The sequence below is a fragment of the Sesamum indicum genome, linkage group LG12, assembly GCF_026168435.1.
Source record: "Sesamum indicum cultivar Baizhima isolate 11 linkage group LG12, ASM2616843v1, whole genome shotgun sequence".
In the NCBI taxonomy this organism is placed as follows: Eukaryota; Viridiplantae; Streptophyta; class Magnoliopsida; order Lamiales; family Pedaliaceae; genus Sesamum; species Sesamum indicum.
In genome coordinates, this window is record NC_142668.1 from 10,279,852 (window position 1) to 10,296,682 (window position 16,831).

At 36.2% G+C, this 16,831-nt stretch overlaps 2 protein-coding genes across 4 annotated transcripts; both read right to left on the bottom strand.

Moving 5' to 3' along the window:
• Window positions 1–792: 792 nt before the first annotated feature.
• Window positions 793–10,864, bottom strand: LOC105165597 (putative sugar phosphate/phosphate translocator At1g06470). Of its 3 annotated transcripts, none has more exons than XM_020694816.2 (13): window positions 10,609–10,864; window positions 9,590–10,337; window positions 9,302–9,468; window positions 7,618–7,703; window positions 6,948–6,997; window positions 5,728–5,795; window positions 4,811–4,911; window positions 4,638–4,650; window positions 3,237–3,421; window positions 2,831–2,917; window positions 2,063–2,157; window positions 1,330–1,471; window positions 793–1,181 (listed from the first exon to the last, which is right to left on the bottom strand). In XM_020694816.2, the coding sequence occupies exons 2-12, from the start codon at window positions 10,105–10,107 to the stop codon at window positions 1,339–1,341; spliced, it is 1,503 nt and encodes a 500-aa protein (XP_020550475.1). In that variant the 5' UTR covers window positions 10,108–10,337; window positions 10,609–10,864; the 3' UTR covers window positions 793–1,181; window positions 1,330–1,338. The 3 variants fall into 3 exon arrangements, with proteins under 3 accessions (XP_020550475.1, XP_011082963.1, XP_011082964.1); XM_011084661.3 differs by having other exon boundaries at window positions 10,578–10,864; XM_011084662.3 differs by having other exon boundaries at window positions 10,540–10,864.
• A 2,868-nt stretch (window positions 10,865–13,732) lies between these two features.
• LOC105165596 (heat stress transcription factor A-4c) lies at window positions 13,733–16,717 on the bottom strand. Its single transcript, XM_011084660.3, has 2 exons — window positions 15,757–16,717; window positions 13,733–15,180 (listed from the first exon to the last, which is right to left on the bottom strand). The coding sequence occupies exons 1-2, from the start codon at window positions 15,991–15,993 to the stop codon at window positions 14,074–14,076; spliced, it is 1,344 nt and encodes a 447-aa protein (XP_011082962.1). The 5' UTR covers window positions 15,994–16,717; the 3' UTR covers window positions 13,733–14,073.
• Window positions 16,718–16,831: the final 114 nt, after the last annotated feature.

The window sequence follows — 16,831 nt, forward strand, 5'->3', positions numbered from 1 at the left end:
TCGTTATTCTTCTAATACTAAATTTTTAGTAATAAATAAATAATAATAGTCTAAGAATTATTGAGATATTAAAAGTTATTCAAATGTAGAGTGATTTTTGTAACAATTTTTTACGAAAATATATTTAAGGTTAAAATAGTGTTCTAATATAACAACTATATGGTGTAGTCAAATGGAGAAAATCAAAATATCAATATAGGAAAAATTTCAACAGTTATCATTACAGATACTTCTTTATTGTTTAAAAAATTATAAATATTCTTTTAAAATTAATAATCGTCTAATAAATATCCTCTCGTGACAATTTATAATAAGTAAGTATTTGTTAGACCACAATTAATTCCAAAAGATATCGTTATTTTTTAAATAATAAAAAAATATTTATAATTATATCAAATTTCCAAAGAGCCGATTATAATTTACCTATTAATATACTAAACCAAGAGTGAAAATAGAAGAGAGCAGATTCTTTGCTTCTATTGATTATAACAGTGGAAACGGAAACCACAACTGACCAATAGACACAATTTAAGCTTCACCCCAAGAGAAATAACCAAAGAGTTTATTATATAAGTTTTATAATTTTATTTTATTTAAATATTAAAATATATTAATTAAAATAAAATCCAACATCTTATAAATTTTAAAAATATTTTATAAAAATGTATCAACTTTTGAGATATTTTAAATAAATTTAGCAGAACACCCTCCAAGCCTGAATTCGGTAATATATTTGCTCCATAATTTTCTTTTCAAAAAAAAAAAAAAGAAAAGAAAAGATGGACAGGATAATAATGGACAAATGCCAATTAGAGATCATTTATTAAAGAAGGGAAGTAGAAATTATGAATACAAGGAAGTTGAATATTCTCCAGAATCTGAATATACACTCAACTGAACGTGAAGGAAAAATTTTGACTTATAACTCCCAAAAGCAGTTGGGGTCTCCTATTTTAAATTGATGTCAACAAATTCTTTAAATCTACACCACCTTGTGAACAATGTTGATACAAGAAACCATTTGGGACCAAATGCTTATAAATCTTTCACCAAAATCTGTGAAGTAGTTACAAACTCCGGCACTCAATATCCCATGTCTTTTACAAAATCGAGCCAACGATACATGGCCCATTAGACAACGTCGACATTTACAGAAGCAAGCAAGGGCAAGTTCATACCATCTGTCAGATGAAAGACAACACCGGCCTCGTCAATGTAAATATTTGGAGCACAAAATCCTCAAGAAATGTTAACAAATGGCAGCTGCCAAGTGTCGGGAAATAGCTTAAAAGAGTCGGTGGCATTCATACCAATAGGTAATATGCTTACCCGAGTTTATTAGTTCAAATGCATAGTTGAGCTTTCAGGATCCTCTTCTTCCTCGTCCATTTCGTCAAGAATAACATACTTTGAAGCTGTACCATCTGTTGGTGACCCAGCAGTTGTCTCGCCATTGTGTAACTTCTGGTACCTGACAGACAGAAGAATGAAATTCGAGCTATTAGGTAAAGGGCTTCTGGTTGTATTACTTCTTGATTTTATCCAACATTTTATCGCTATCATCACAAAAACGAAAGTTTCTACAACCTATTCGCAAATTTTCATGAAAACCAAGTGGTAACTAGCAACATATTCACCGGAATGTCAAAACAGAGTCTTCGTTGCAATCTAAACTGCAAAAGCTATACAATGGATAACAGCCAAAAAAGAGGTTCTTAAATATCACCACAGGTCATATCTTTCAGCTCAGCCCAAAGTTGGCAAGAAAGCTTCTTCACTATTGCCTTAAGTCCTACCTTTCAGCTATTGATCAAGGATGTCTTGATAAGTAAATAAATAAACGTTTCTTTTCCATTAATGGGAAAATGACTTGCATGGATCAACCAACAGTCGGGCAAGCGACGATACGCATATATTTGAAAAAAACTAGCAAAAATAAATCACTAATAATAAATGTGCATGGGTATACTTAATTGACCCAGTTTGACTTTATTCACGAGAATAGGAAATAGAAACATAACAATGTAACGTTTTGGTGAATGGCATGCAGCTGATGACTTACTTGTACCAGTTAAACAAACTGACACCAACCATTATCGTTAAAAGGCCAACCCCTTTCATCCATGTGAACTCATCATGGAAATAAAATACAGCCACCTGAAAAGATATCATACGTCAAAAACAAAAGTAGTTCTGCACAAAATTTCAAAGATAGCAGAGATTAGCACAGTTGAGCGACAAGATGACTCTTGCGTTTTTCATGAGACTAAACTCCAGGATATCAGAGGACCCCCGATAGAGTTATTCGTTGTCAATTCCATACTGAAAACCTATCTCATGAGACATCTCCATCTTAATCAACCAAAACTGAGACTGCACCTAATTAAATTCCATCAGATTAAGGATCTCTAATTTGTCCAAGATAGCCAATGTTATGATGTTTGATTCCCACTTTTAATCCATAAAAAGATATTACCAGTACAGCAAATTAAATCTGATCACGTTTCTACTCCTTAAAATGTGATGAATAAATTTTTTAACTTGGATGAAACGAGCTGCCTTCAGCGTTTAATTCGGCCCCAAGAACTGTTATAAAGGCATAGAATCATCCATACTTGACTTCGAAAAATATCCAAGTTGATAATTTCAACTTTATAATGTGGAGTAAATTGCTCCACTTATATAACTGATTCACTGACGATTATCCCCTCAACTATGTGGAAAAACACTTAGCCATGCAAATCAGCAAACAAACCAACGTATCAAACTAACAGTTTTTCAGCAAAATGTAGCAAATATATAAGCAAAATAAAAGAGTAGTCTTATATACCAATATAGTTACAGCTTCCTTCACAACCCCGGCAATCGTTACTGTTACTGCACTAGTAACTGACACAAGAATATATTCTGTTAATACCTGCAACATGACCAAAGTCAAGCTTTTCTCAGAAGCAAGGAATTCAAACTTCGGAGTGCAAAACATGATCAATTGAAATTTAAAGATGGTTTTCAACTGGCTCTTTGTCCTTTAACTTTAGAGACAATGAAGCGGCATGGAAAAGAGGAGTTATGCAGCAGAAATGAGACAATAGGCTTTATTGAGTTTTTTAGAGTCTACTGACATGACTGGAGTAGTCCATTGATTTTTCCAGATTAAGAAAAGAAAGTTACTGAAAAACAAAACTACCATGTATCGCAAGCACCATATTCGAAATATTGAATCCAGAATCTCTTACCATGAAGAAAGCAAGTGTTCCACCAAACAACATCAGCAAACAACTTCTCAATATATTCCATGAGCTGTTAAAATAAGTACTCGTCCTGAACTCATGCCATGGGTCCAACATAAGAGAAAATAGAGCAGTTGCAATTGCCATAATGGGGGTCACGTAGCTCATCAAAACAAGTGGATTTTTAAGACCTTGAAAAGGACAAAAAGTGTCAGTGATTAGACATGATAAAAAAGGTCAACAAAATGAAACAACTGACAACAATTAACTTCATAGATAAACTATCAATAATGTAACAGAGCTCTTAACCGAGCATCAAATTAGACCTCAGAATTTGTAAGTAGCTTAGACATCACTAAATGTTGAAAAATGAATGCAGTATAGCTTACTAAACAGAATTGCATCCTTGTTAAATGGAATCGACTTACCAATTAATAATTCTATTTAATTATGAAAACAAGAGTGTAGTCCATCAAAAAAACATCTTTCATCCATAAAATACTTTGATCTGTAAGACCACATTTATAGTCCCTGGACGTGCAAAAATCTGAGTCATATTACTTTCTCCTGACGACTTCAGGGGTGGATTTTGGGAGACAAACTGAAATTATGTAAATGGCCCTCCTCACATGTACAAACAAAATCTGGATAGAAGCCAATTTTCAACATAAGCCTTAGTTTCTAGGTCCAGTTGAACATGAAAAATGCAGGACAACAGCAAAGAGCAAACTAGACCGAACTAATTTTACAATTAAAAATGTTGCAGAAGACAAAAGGTGTCATTAACAGACAGATAAAGCAGCTAGGACAATTTCAAGCCTCGATGTTGGAAACAATTCAGTTGAATAATAAACTATCAATAAATGTAATGCAAAAATTAAGGATCAAGTATAGACCTTAGCTAGAATTGTATATGGCTTAGTCTTCACTAAGTGTTGAAAAAAATCATACAGATTTTCTAAGACAAAGAGCATCCTTGTTAAATAAATTTAACAGACTGATTAAATTCTATTTAAATCATAAATAGGCTCCTCGATACACCTGTCAGAATCATGAACTGCCAGCATTCAATCACAAGGAATGTGAATAAGATGTATGCAAACTACTTAAGCTTCATAACTATTTGAATCTGCCATAAGAAGCTCACAATTTAACTATGGAATTAGCCCTTTGGGCAGAGTGGAAGAAGAGGTCTATATTCTGTCCTAAAAGATACAGTTGTGTTTAATTGAGATAAGTTGGGAAATTGAAAACTCAAAGTGCTTTAATTTCAACAAACATAAATATATTGGTTAAAAATGAGAACTTCATAAGTAAATATTCCCAAAATAGCAAAGAGAAGTAAACATATGCACATATAAGCTAAAATTTTCATGTTGAAAGCAGGAGCTTAACGATAACACTCACCATAGGCTTCTTTCTTCAATGGCAGTTTTCATGTCAGCACGACCAATCAGTAATGTAACAAGCCAAGAAAAGAGACATGTGAGAGCATATACGAATAATTTATAATAGAAACAAGGAAAATAAGTTCAGAAACCAGAAATAAAGACTAGTCACAAGCGTAATATTGCTCACACCTGGAGAAGAATTTGTGTCATTGTCCAGCGGAACCCAGACATGACAGCAGCAAGCATAACAAATAGGAAACCCCAGAACTCAAACTCTGTCTCCTTTGCAACTGCATTACAGGCTAAAAAGGTTAGAACCACAATAATCAAGATAGACTGTTTTGAGCTGACTTTGTCTTGATTTTAATAGTTAGCAATATATTCAGAATCTAGAACAGCATTCCCCTTCACAAGGTAAAATAATAGAAATCATTTCAGGTCTTTCCATTGCTTATTCTTTTCAATTTGGATAAGTCAGATTACGATATAAGGCTAATTCTATTTATCTATTTGCATTTCTACTCTAATTTGTACATGTATAAGGCTCAGCCTTAACCAGAGGAAATTTTGCAGAAGAAACTCAGCATGCATCAGCAACAGAAGTGCCCAGGAATCCACAAAGTGACTTTTCGCACTTGCATCAAGTCAGTCAAAATTTTGCTTAAGCAGTATCTTGAATAATAAAGTTTATTAGCTTGGACAAAATATAAAGTCATTCTTTTCAAGTAACAATTATTAAATACGTTCATCATCCGATGTCTAGAATATTGATGGAGCATTTATGCTGGAAACACTGGAGAAACACCAATGGTCTTTTAAAACACACTTAAATACTCAAACATGGGCATCTGCGGAAGTAAGGCCTCATTGAAAATGCTGGCTTCTTAAGCTACTTGCTGTTGTTCATCAAAAAACATGGTGGAAGAAACCTGGAAAATGAACAATTACATATACAGAAAGTCTTCGATTATTTATCAATATCATTACTTAAAATGACAGGTGACAATATCAAAGGCCGTCCCTGAATTTGGAAGATATTCATGACAGAATCTCCCCCCCAAGACATATAAATTCAGCAACAAGAATGAATATGACACACATGATACCTGTTAACAGTATCCCAACTGAAATGACCAAGATAATGCCAAGAAGCTTAACACTTGGAGACTCCAATCTTCAAAAGAACATGTGTTGAGTCAAAAGCCAGGTCAAATAACTAAGAATGTATGTGATATACAGCCAAAAAATGAAAGGAAAGAACACGAAAAAACTTCACATGATAATGATTTTAGGATAACACGTGACATAAAAGAAATTGAAATATGATGATACATTGAACAATAACAAATTTGCAGAAAAAAGTGCATTTTTACACATGTCACTAGTTAATGGCAAGATATTCCTCATAATTAAATATGAACCAACACTGTGTGTCCTTCAGTGACCATGCACCCTCATCTGCTGTTTATCAATCTATAAGCATTTTATGCTCCTGCACTACCCAACTATAACAGACTAGGTCACCCTATCCCGGCCCCCGTTTGTCCGAACGGCAACAATTATTCTTCCCCTTGCTTCACCTATAGTCTGAACCAAAAAGTTTTGGAAAATCCTGGTAAAATTTGGCCTTCCCTTGCCTAATTAGTGCCACACACCGTTGATGCATGTACTAGTTCCTTTTTCCTTTCCAACCTAATGAAATACCTATCTTCATTTGCCATTAAATTTCAGGTGTTATATTGTAGACTTCTAGTTCTCTTTTATATGCATGGTAGAAACACCTTACCATTCACATCCTCTATGAAACATCATATGCACAAGGACCTCGTAAATAATGCAGAGATCATGTCACATGAGAAACATTCTGCAGAGTATGATCTTTATCCGAGATAAAATGTATCAAGTTCATAAAAACTTCACAAGGATTTTTTACCAGAAAATATTAATGGGAATTGAAATTTCCCATTTCAGGATGAGAATGAGGCAAAAGAAATTGAGAAAGCCCAGTAGTCTATTTTGCCGAAATTTGCAAGTCACCATGTCTGAGTATGGCCATCAAGAAAATGCTATCAGCAACAATAAGTACCAGATTGGAACCCATATGTCAAAATCACTAAATGAGCTTTTCAAAAATTAAGTTTGTCCACACATTCGTGATTGATCTGAATAAAATCCTCAATTCATCTACCTTACATAGACTAAAAGATTATTGAGCTTCATAAACTTCTTAGGAAGTGAAAGTGTTTTTCACACACAGTACAGAAAGGTAAGATTATCGCTAGGAGGAGGTGATGTAAAGCAACCAGATCAGTTCATGAAGAAATACCTGAATGCAAAGGCAAAAAGAAGGAGAAATATTGGGGCCGCTGATTTACACTGCAAATACAAATATAATGGACTTAGTTATCTTAAATTTTCTTGTGACATAAATGACCCAGGGGAATGGAACATATGTCAATCTAGAAGACTAAGTCAGGAAAAGCCAAAAGATCATTCTGTATGTTCTTGAAAGCAAATTAATCGGAAACTAACTTTAATATAAAAGTGGAGGCTGTACTTCCTTTGCATTTGAAAGTCATTTATTAGTTATGTTCCATTTGTATAAGACACCCAAAGCACGTCTTTTCGACAATGGGGTTAATAGTGTTTTTGTCTCTTAGAGGATACCAGGTCCAAGATCCACTATTTGTTCAGTCTTGTTTATGAGTACTCAAGAATTACACCCGAAAGATAGCTATTAGTTTCGGCTTAACATATCAGATTTCTTGTTGGATTCTTCAGCATTGGAATATAACTCTCAACCTTCATTGACTTCAAGTCTTGGTCATCCTCATTTTTATTAGCCAATTTGTTCATTAGCTATACATGTTAACAAATTTTAACTAAGACCAGCCAGCTGAAATTCTCAGATACCATAAGCCAAGTCGCCAGAACCTCAAAGTTTTAAAGCAGTTTGATTCCAGTGATGCATAAATAATGGATAGAGAAGAACTAACCATAGTGGCAAAAGTGACGGAGATGAAAACCAGGGATGCATTGCTTAGATTTACATCCAATGCAGTGCTGAGAGCCGTTGGTACAACTGTGAAAGGCAAAGGCCATCTGTAGCATTAGTTGTCAGAGAAGTCAATGATGCTAGCAAACTCAATGAAACAGGAGAAATGATACAAAAACAAAAATCATGCTTCAGTAAATACTTGAGCTCCCAGGTGACAAATAGAAGCGGCAAAAATTTTGTGCCAAACATAATTTGGATGAAGAAAAATTGTCTAGGTAGGCCTATAAACATTCTACACCATAGCAGAAAATAGTGGGAGTAGTCCTAAAGGTAATTTAGAGGGAAGGTTGAAGCAGAATAAAATGGAATGACATAGTGGAAAAGAACTTACACCATTTCCTAAGCTAATTAGATGGCCCTGGCCCTTGATACAGAAGTGTCAAAAAGAAAAGAGTCAATATATATAAACTCAAAAGTTGGAGTAAAGACTGGTCAAGGTAGGTTGATTTATATACCGCTAAGTAAGGACTAGACAAAAATCGATACATACTGTTTCTCCTATGAACTTTTTTCTAGAGGTTGCTTCCAGTTTTAGGGATTGCACTCAACTAATCATTTGGAGAACATGAGTAACACCCAGATGCATAAACAGATAACAGATGCAGGAACAAAGAAAAACTTCAGCCTATGAAGGAAGAAACTGCATCCAAAATGAAGCAACAGAAAAACTTCAGCCTCTTAAGGAAGAAACTGCACCCAAACCTTTTAAGGAAGAAACTACATCTGAAATCTTCAGTATCTATACAACCAGCTTTCATCATGCTCTTCGATTTGACTCAAGTACTAAACCAAGGTCCTAAATTTTGATCAATTTATACGGCATGCTTTTATGAGCAGTACGAAGCATAATTCCACTATTAACACAACATTCCATTTGCTCATACATGGAGTTGTTGGTCTCGGTTCCAAAGGAAAACTTCTCCATGTCAAATCCATCCCCCAACCCACCCCATTTGGTTCAGAAGATACAGAATTACATGAAACAAGCAATAGCTTAGAGATGGAAAAGCAGCTTGCTCCTGCTAGCCAAAAGAACATAAACCGAACCCTTTAGATGCAGACTCCTATCCTAAGTAACTCAATTTAATATTTCATGGTACATGGACAGAATGGAGGATTAGATAATTGCATAAGCTGATATATGTCGAATCTTTCAGTATTATGAAAACAAACAAACAATCACTCCTAATAATCTCAGCACAAACACAACAAACGAACAGAGAATATATTGGAATTCACTTTTGTATATTTAAAAGGATTTTTTATTTTTGTCTTGTGAAAATAACTAGTTGACCCTCTATCCTTATTTTTTTCCCTGACTAGCTGCTGATCTTCGATACCAAGGAGAAGAATGAAAAATCAAAATAACAATCAAATAGCTTGTAAATCTATGTTTTCTAACACAAACTTAAACATCTAAAATATATGAGAACTTAACTAGTTTTCCATTTTCGAAACAAATAGACAAAACTCAGTCACAAATAATCAGTAAAGTTATAATTAATATGGCTATTACTTGAATGAAAAGAAAGCCCCATGAAACATACAAGTAACTATTTGAATATTGACTACATATGTGAAGATGTTTAAGAACTAATGTGAGCTACAGAATTTCCTCCTACCTCTCACAAAATAATCCTTCCATGACATAACAGAGGAATGAAATCTGTCAGACCAAAACCATGTAATGCCCATTGACAACACAGCTTGCATGGCAAAGTGGATAGTATTCATCAATAGTGGGGCAGGGAATTTTCCCATGTCATCCCCTAATAAAGTTTTATTATACCTGCTCCAAGCAAAACCAACAAATCAACAAAGAGTAAGTAAGAACCATAATTTTTAAGAAGCAATAATTCAAGAGAATCCATGTAAAAAGAAAACAGAACAACTAAGAACAAAGCACTTACAGTGTCAAGAATGTACTAAACGTGTACCAGACCAGTATAAGAACCAACGTCTTCAGCACATCAGAAACTGAAATAGGGTTCTCCTCATTTCTCCTAAATGGACTATTGTAATCAACTCGATTATAACTGCTGGTGCTACTTGTATATGTCTTATCTATATCATGGCTATTTTCAATGTCCAAAGGCACATAACTCTCATTTTGCTTTCTCAAACCATTGGTGGAAGCACCATCAGTATCTCCACCGTGCTCCATCCTGTGCCGACAATTATTAGAGCCCTCTCTGTCTAAAACTCCATTCTCTGATCCCTGTGGCTGAACCAAATGCAACCTGAAAACAAAGTCTTCTTCATTTACTTCATCATTTCTCAATCGAGCTGGAAGTGGGATTCCATCCTCATCAAACCAGCCCGAGAAGGAAGGTTCCCGGCTAATTCTTACACTCTTATCTTCACGCGTTAATAAATCGACACTTCCACTGTCCTCAACTCTTTCAGTTACTAAACTGCTACCGACCATTGCCTTCACCGCATTGTTTCCCAGCCATTTAAATGCTAAACTCTACACCACATAATGCCTTCGCCAATATTTTATTTTCTCAAGTGTTTTTTTGAAAAGCTAATACCAAAGTAGTGCTTTAAACCTCAGAACTAACAAATCTCAACGAAAAATAACAAGGGCTCAGCCCAACCCGGACCGCCTGAAGAACCGTTGTTCCAGAAATTCCAGTGTTACCACCTCAAAAGTAGCTACATAAAACAACAGATAAAAAGTACTCAGATCCAAGAAACTCAAACTCGAATAGTACAATACGCAAACACTGTTCCAGAAAAACCTTGCTTGTACTTAAATATAAAGCAAAGTCATACTCAAATCTGGGCAAACTTTATTAAAAACAAATTAATGCCCATAACTACAAATGCAAATTTCGATAAAAAAAAGCGAACATACAGGATAACAATGTTGAGAAAGGAGAGATCGAAACTGACCCGTGTTATTGAGTTGTCTGGGTTTCCTCACCTTTAGATGTTGCTATAAAGAGAAGAGGAGATGGGTTTCAACTTTCAAGGGTTGATTGGATCTGTGTCTTCTTTTCTGGTTTGGTGAAGTGTTGTGGTCTGTGGGTGAATTGGTGTCGGCAGTTAAACTGTTAAATGTTTTATGCTTTTATGATCATCAAATAGGCCAAAAGATTCTTCTTTGTTTACCTTGCGTACGTAATAATTTCGTTCCAAACCTACGGAACCAAACTGTATTCCCGTAGCTGTTACCTAACAAGAAATCAAAGAGTAGAAAATAAGACAAGGAAAATCAATGGGGACAGAGAAAAAGATATCAGATTCTGGTCTTAGTAATTCAATTTTCAAAATTTGGATAATTTGCCGTTTCACTGTCTAATTAGGTAATCTAAATCTGCATTTCAATTACAAAAGCAATTTCTAGAGTTATTTGGGCTTTTTTCTTACTACGTTTTTTTTAAAATGGTGCATTTTATAAATTATCAATTATATTTAATAAGTCGCTTTCAAATAATGAAATAACATATTGAAATGGTCAACACCCTCATCAGTCAAAAATCGAGCAGAGCTGATGAGGTTGTGAGAGATTGTATTGCTCTTTCTTTTAGCAGAGCACATTATAAAGTTAGGAAATAAAGAGAGAATATGCTTAGTATATACAATTATCGACTCTAACAATGAAACTCCGCAACATCATATTCGAGACAAAGAACGAAGAGCAAAGCAATTTTCTTTCAGGATGATTTTTGGTCGGTGATAATTATGAGGCAGCGTCCATTATATCTGGAAATTGCTTTTTGCACCACACCAAGTAGGTACCTTATTAGTCCCATTACACCACCCACACGTTGACGCTCGTGTGGCTTTGAAACCACGTACGGGACTTCAAGCACAATGTCTTAAAATCTTTGGACATACTCCCAGAGGCCCTCATGTTCATGTTGAACTATGGTGAACAAATATGAAGCGGTCTTCAGATATCTTTTGTTGATTGCAAAGTGGTGTAGAAAACTCTAAGAGAATTGCTCAAAGTTTTCTATCGTCCTAATGGGTAGCTGGTTAAACCATGTCATGGTTTTTCGGCTAGGGTACTTACAGTATGCATTGTCGCTTATGTCTAGCAAGTCTATTTTTGCTATGAATCGATCTAAATGATCCTGCAGGTCTATGGTCCCTTCATACCCGCTCCTCCTACTTCTCAGGTCTTCGATTGTCCTCACCCCTCCTAGGGTTGAGTGGTTGTTGGACTTCTTCTTAGGGGGCATGCTCGGAGATCCCTTCAAGCTCCCCTAGGCTCCCATTCTCATTTCGTTCCATGCTCTTGATCTAGTGTTCATCTTCGAGTATTGAATCACAACTTTCGTACAGATAGCACCAAATGATGCGGCTCAATCGGTGCCCATTGCGCTATGTATTGTCCTCTCTGGCTTCGTATAAGCCTCATGGATCTGTCCTGAAAATGCGCCCTACTCGAAAAAGGAGGTATTGGGTCTTATAAGCTATTCAAGCTTTTCATCTGCAGCCAATGTAGGAGACTTGCCTATATGGATATAATTAAAAATTATTCATACTCTTGCCTGTCAAGCTTTTTCGTGATAAATTTGATCCACTTACGAGGGATAATTGGGGAATTTCAATATTCACTCCTACCAAGATTGGATCAAGTCCCAGTTGACAGTTCTACCGTGTGATCAGGCAAGCAAGTAGGAAGTGACGAATCTCTTCAGTGGGGAATAAGCAATCAACAAGCTCGCTATAGCAGCAGTGCCTTCAAAAGTTACCTGCAGTTGGGATATAGCCTCTTTGCATGCTCTTCACTCGAAAAACATTGATCTTGTTGAGGATTTTTGCTACCAAAATATAAACTTCTCCTTATTATCCTTCATTCGCCAAAGGAACCTATTCCAACCCAATTTTCTCCTTTTTCCAGCTCCAGAAAAGAGGTGATTCGTACTACCTCACCATATCTATATTCTAAGATTGGCTATCCTTGGCCTTAAGACACGACACTCGGGCATCCTGACCAAGTGCATTTTTAGTGCTGGACCCACTTATCTTTTCATATGCTATCGACTCTCTACACCTCACTTGCCATTGCAGACTTGCATACACTAGGTCTCTGCTTCCAATGTAAAACTTAGGCTTAACCCTATTTGAGCTTTGAAAATGTTGCTCTTTTTGGAAAATACATTACCTTTACCACTCGATTCTAAAAGTTGTTTCGACTGTTCATAACTCGTAGTATAACTTAACAAGCCAGACTCAATTGAAGAATCCCCAAGTTACAACACCTCATACCCTCATCTTTCTTCCCGCATGCAATACTTTAGCCAACCCACTGAATGTATTTCGCCAGTGTCCGAAGGTCACCACCTGAACTTCACAATTGGGTAATCGGTACACCCTTCAAATTCCCAAAGGATTCCTCCCTTTAAATCATCTTACTTAAGCCTCTCCACAAAAAAGAAAAAGATAAAATGTCCCGAGACACTTTGCCTAATTCCCATTTGAGGTCATTTGAAATCGCGACTCGTAATATTAATATTAGTATATTTATATAAATTATATTAATGTAATTTATTTATTTTTAGTAATAAAAAAATAATTAATCCGAGCATACCAATCAAGATGTAGGAATGAACTTGGGAATGCCCATTCTATTCCCACTCCATTTCTACGTACCAATCACACCCTTAGGAGCTTGTGATGTTTTTCCTCTGTTATTAAGAGCAATTATGAATTTATTCAATCTTTATTAAAAAATACAAGAGATCTCTTTTATAATTTTCATTTAACAATATCCTCTTCAGTTATTATTATTATTATTATTTTATTTTTGGGAGGGGGGTGGGGTGGGGGGTGTTGTTCTTTAGATGAAAGAAGAGGATTTCCTTTCTTTCATTTAAAAAAAAAAAAAAAACAAAACAAAACAAAAGAAACTTAAAAAATTGTATAAAATTGAGCAAACCAACCGTGTTTTAAGCCTAGAAGAAAAAGTATGAAATGTTTATTTCATCAATTTTAGTCCATCATTCATTTAATATTTTTTCTAGTTTATAGTTAGTAATAAATAAAATTTCGAATCTACACACATCTCCGCTGTGATGAATACATTTTTCTCGGTCTAAAATTTAAAGCAGACCAGATTTTCTATTCCAAATCTTGTTGCATCTTCTATAAGGATTCGGATCATCTCTGATGCTGAATAGGCAACCTAGCTATAAACTTACTATACATAGAATTCAGATGTTTCTAATAAATCACTAATGTACAAAAACCTGCAATTTTACAATCTCGGAGACACACTAAGTTGAAGAAAACAGGCAAAAACAAGCAAAATCAAGATGTAAGAACTTAATGCATCTAATATGTACCACACAGCATCTTCAAAATTTGTATCTGAAGGACAATGTCCGACGTAGGTGCTCAATACCTTGTGCTCGAAAATTAGATCTTGGAAGGTGGATTACGTCCTCTCAACTCGAGCTAGATGTCCTATCTGTTGGGTAAGCTTATCGACATTCCACCAAGGCACACGTTCATCCGCATATCCACTGTGATCTTTCCAATCATCTAAGTCTCTTCTTTCCAGTTGTACTTCCCGGGTCGTAGAGGAAGCTGGAGACTCTGTCAGGAACTGCTGCCAAAATACATCATTAACCGTGGGCTGCACAGAAGGAATTGAGCTGTATTGCTCTTGTTCCTTGGCTAATTCAATGTCCAGATCTTTGGTTGGGCTCATGTTCACATCGACTCCTGAGGATTTGTGCCTGGAGTCGGGATCAATGCAAATGGATGATACTGCTGGGCTGTCGATGTAAGCTGAAGATGCAGCTAGCTTGTGAGAGGAATAACAGTCTTGTGGTGTTGGCGCTGAGGTGTGGCACTCGGTTGTGCAAAATGGGACATTCTTATCAGAATCTCCAGATGACAAAGGTGTTTCTGTATTAGCCACTTCTGGAGGCAGAAGGGGCAAATCAAAATCATGTGAATCTTCCGTTGAAATTTGGTTGACCCCATGCACAAACTTCTCCCAGAAAGTTAGCGAAGAATCCAATTTTTCTATTACTTCCAAGTTTAACAATGGAAGAGATGAAGGGCTCAAATTCTCCTGGAAAGTATTTTTCAGGTTCTCATCCAGATTGGCTTCGTCGTATAAATATTGCAAAGCTGAAAATCTTCTCTTCTTGTTTTGAGGTTCCATTTTTTCATCGACACTTGAGGCATATCCAGGTTTCTGCAACAGCTGAGCCAAGGTGACCACCAACTGCTGCTGCCTTTGATCAATAACTCGCAATACCTGAGCTAACGATCCGAGTTGATGTTCATATCCTCGATTCTCCTCTTTATGCCTCTCTACCTCTGAATGAAGCGAAAGCTTTTCTTGTTTCAGCTTTTCAATTTCCTTCTCAAACTCCTCTCTCTCTGAGTCAGTTAAGGGAACAGCATTTCCTTGACCTGAGTGGCTGTGGATCGGTTTTCGCCTGTGTATATTCTTTAGTAGATGTCTTTCTCCTCGTATAAACTCTTCATTTGCAAACTCCCACTGATCAGGATCAACCTTCCTAAAACCCTACAAATAGAAAGAAATGGTTGAGTCCAAGTACCTCAAAGCAACTATCTCAAAACTGATTACGACCAGACAGAAATTGAGAGCAAGATTCAACAGAACTACTCCATCAAGTGCTGGAGAGCTCCACTTTCAAGATCCAGTTAGTTCCAGTTTTAGTCAGCTACTTCAATAAAAAAAGCCTGTTCTAAACCCGGACTACTTGTTCACATCAATTCCTCATCATTTCTATTCACTTGAGGTGCATACTTTGTGAATTAAAAAGCTAGGAATTCAACATATATGCTAATGAACACCGTACATGGCTGCAATTTTTCAATCTCCTTTCTAGCTCCAAATATATATTAAAACATTGTCCAGAGCATCACAGCACACACACACACAGACATTATAAGCAAGAAAAGAACTATAGCTACATGGCCATGGGACTTGAAAATTAACACTAATGAGTTTCACGATCTTGAATGCTTGAATGTAACGAACCAATGAGTTTCACGAATCTTGATTTTTTTAATGTAACGAATGATGTAAAGAGATCATATACATAAAAGAAAACATTGGAGGAAGCAAAGAGCTTACATATGTATTCAGTTGCCTGATGAAGCTGGAGAAGTTATTGTGTTTGAAGTATTTTGGCAACAACTCACCCGCAAATTCGGGCGGATTCCAAACAACAAAACTATGCCCTGTGTGACTCCAAGAAACAATAGGATTAGTTAAAGGGTCATCCACCATCTCATATGTCTTGAGCAGAAAAGGCGCCGGCGAATTTGAACTACCATTTGATCCATCCATCATTGATGATCCCATAATCATTCAAATATATACTTTTAGACGTATAATCCTCACTCTTGGGATTAATCACCTCAATTCTTTTCTCACAAATCCCTCACTCTTCCAATACTCCAACTTCCATACACCACACCAGCCAAGAACAGAACCTGGAAACTCGCTTGATTCAAGAAGAGATAACCAATCCCCCTCAATCCCAGCAAAGATCAGCCTCAAGAAGCAAATAAAACTACTGGAAAACAACCCAACAAATTGAAATCCTACTAGATCAGTCTTGACAAATTACTCAATACACATAAGTCCCGAATTGCAATCTGCAACTGCGATCATAAAAAAGACAACTGAAACCCAATAAATTTGTTCACCAGAAACCCATCTTTCTTGATTATCACCTATGCTTTCGTGGACTGCAGCTGAACAATTTCAAATCAGACAAAGAAAACCCGGCAAATTAGAAAACTCGAGATTCTTGGAAAAGAAGAAACCGAAGACCCTGACGGGTCAGTTATAAACGGAGACAAAAACAGAGTGGCGCGAGGGTCAAATTTGGGTTCTGACGATTGGGCATCAATGAATGGGATGGAGAAGACGAGTGGACTTGACTTTTACAGGTCGTGGAGAAAAATTTCCTGTGGAGAAACAGTAGCAGAGTGTGTAACTTCACTACTTGGTATTTGTTTTTGTTGCCTTTTTGTATGTTTCTTTTTCGTGAATGGAGCTGAATTTTCAAAGATGCTTTTGCTTTTACATGTTTGATTGGAGCGTTGAATTCAACTTTGGCGAAGAGCAAAGGGTTAATGGTGAGAGAGAGAGAGCGACGAAGTCATGAGATTTCGGTTCTCGTGAACAAGTCTCCATTCAT

Excerpts from the sequence above, each read along its gene's own strand:
- LOC105165597 (XM_020694816.2), bottom strand. The coding sequence starts at position 10,107 with ATGGTCGGTAGCAGTTTAGTAACTGAAAGAGTTGAGGACAGTGGAAGT. Across the intron at positions 7,704-9,301 it reads GAAGGATTATTTTGTGAGAG|TTGTACCAACGGCTCTCAGC; the intron begins GTAGGAGGAAAT and ends TGCCTTTCACAG. Across the intron at positions 1,472-2,062 it reads AGTTTGTTTAACTGGTACAA|GTACCAGAAGTTACACAATG; the intron begins GTAAGTCATCAG and ends TCTGTCTGTCAG.
- LOC105165596 (XM_011084660.3), bottom strand. The coding sequence starts at position 15,993 with ATGATTATGGGATCATCAATGATGGATGGATCAAATGGTAGTTCAAAT. Across the intron at positions 15,181-15,756 it reads TCAGGCAACTGAATACATAT|GGTTTTAGGAAGGTTGATCC; the intron begins GTAAGCTCTTTG and ends TTCTATTTGTAG.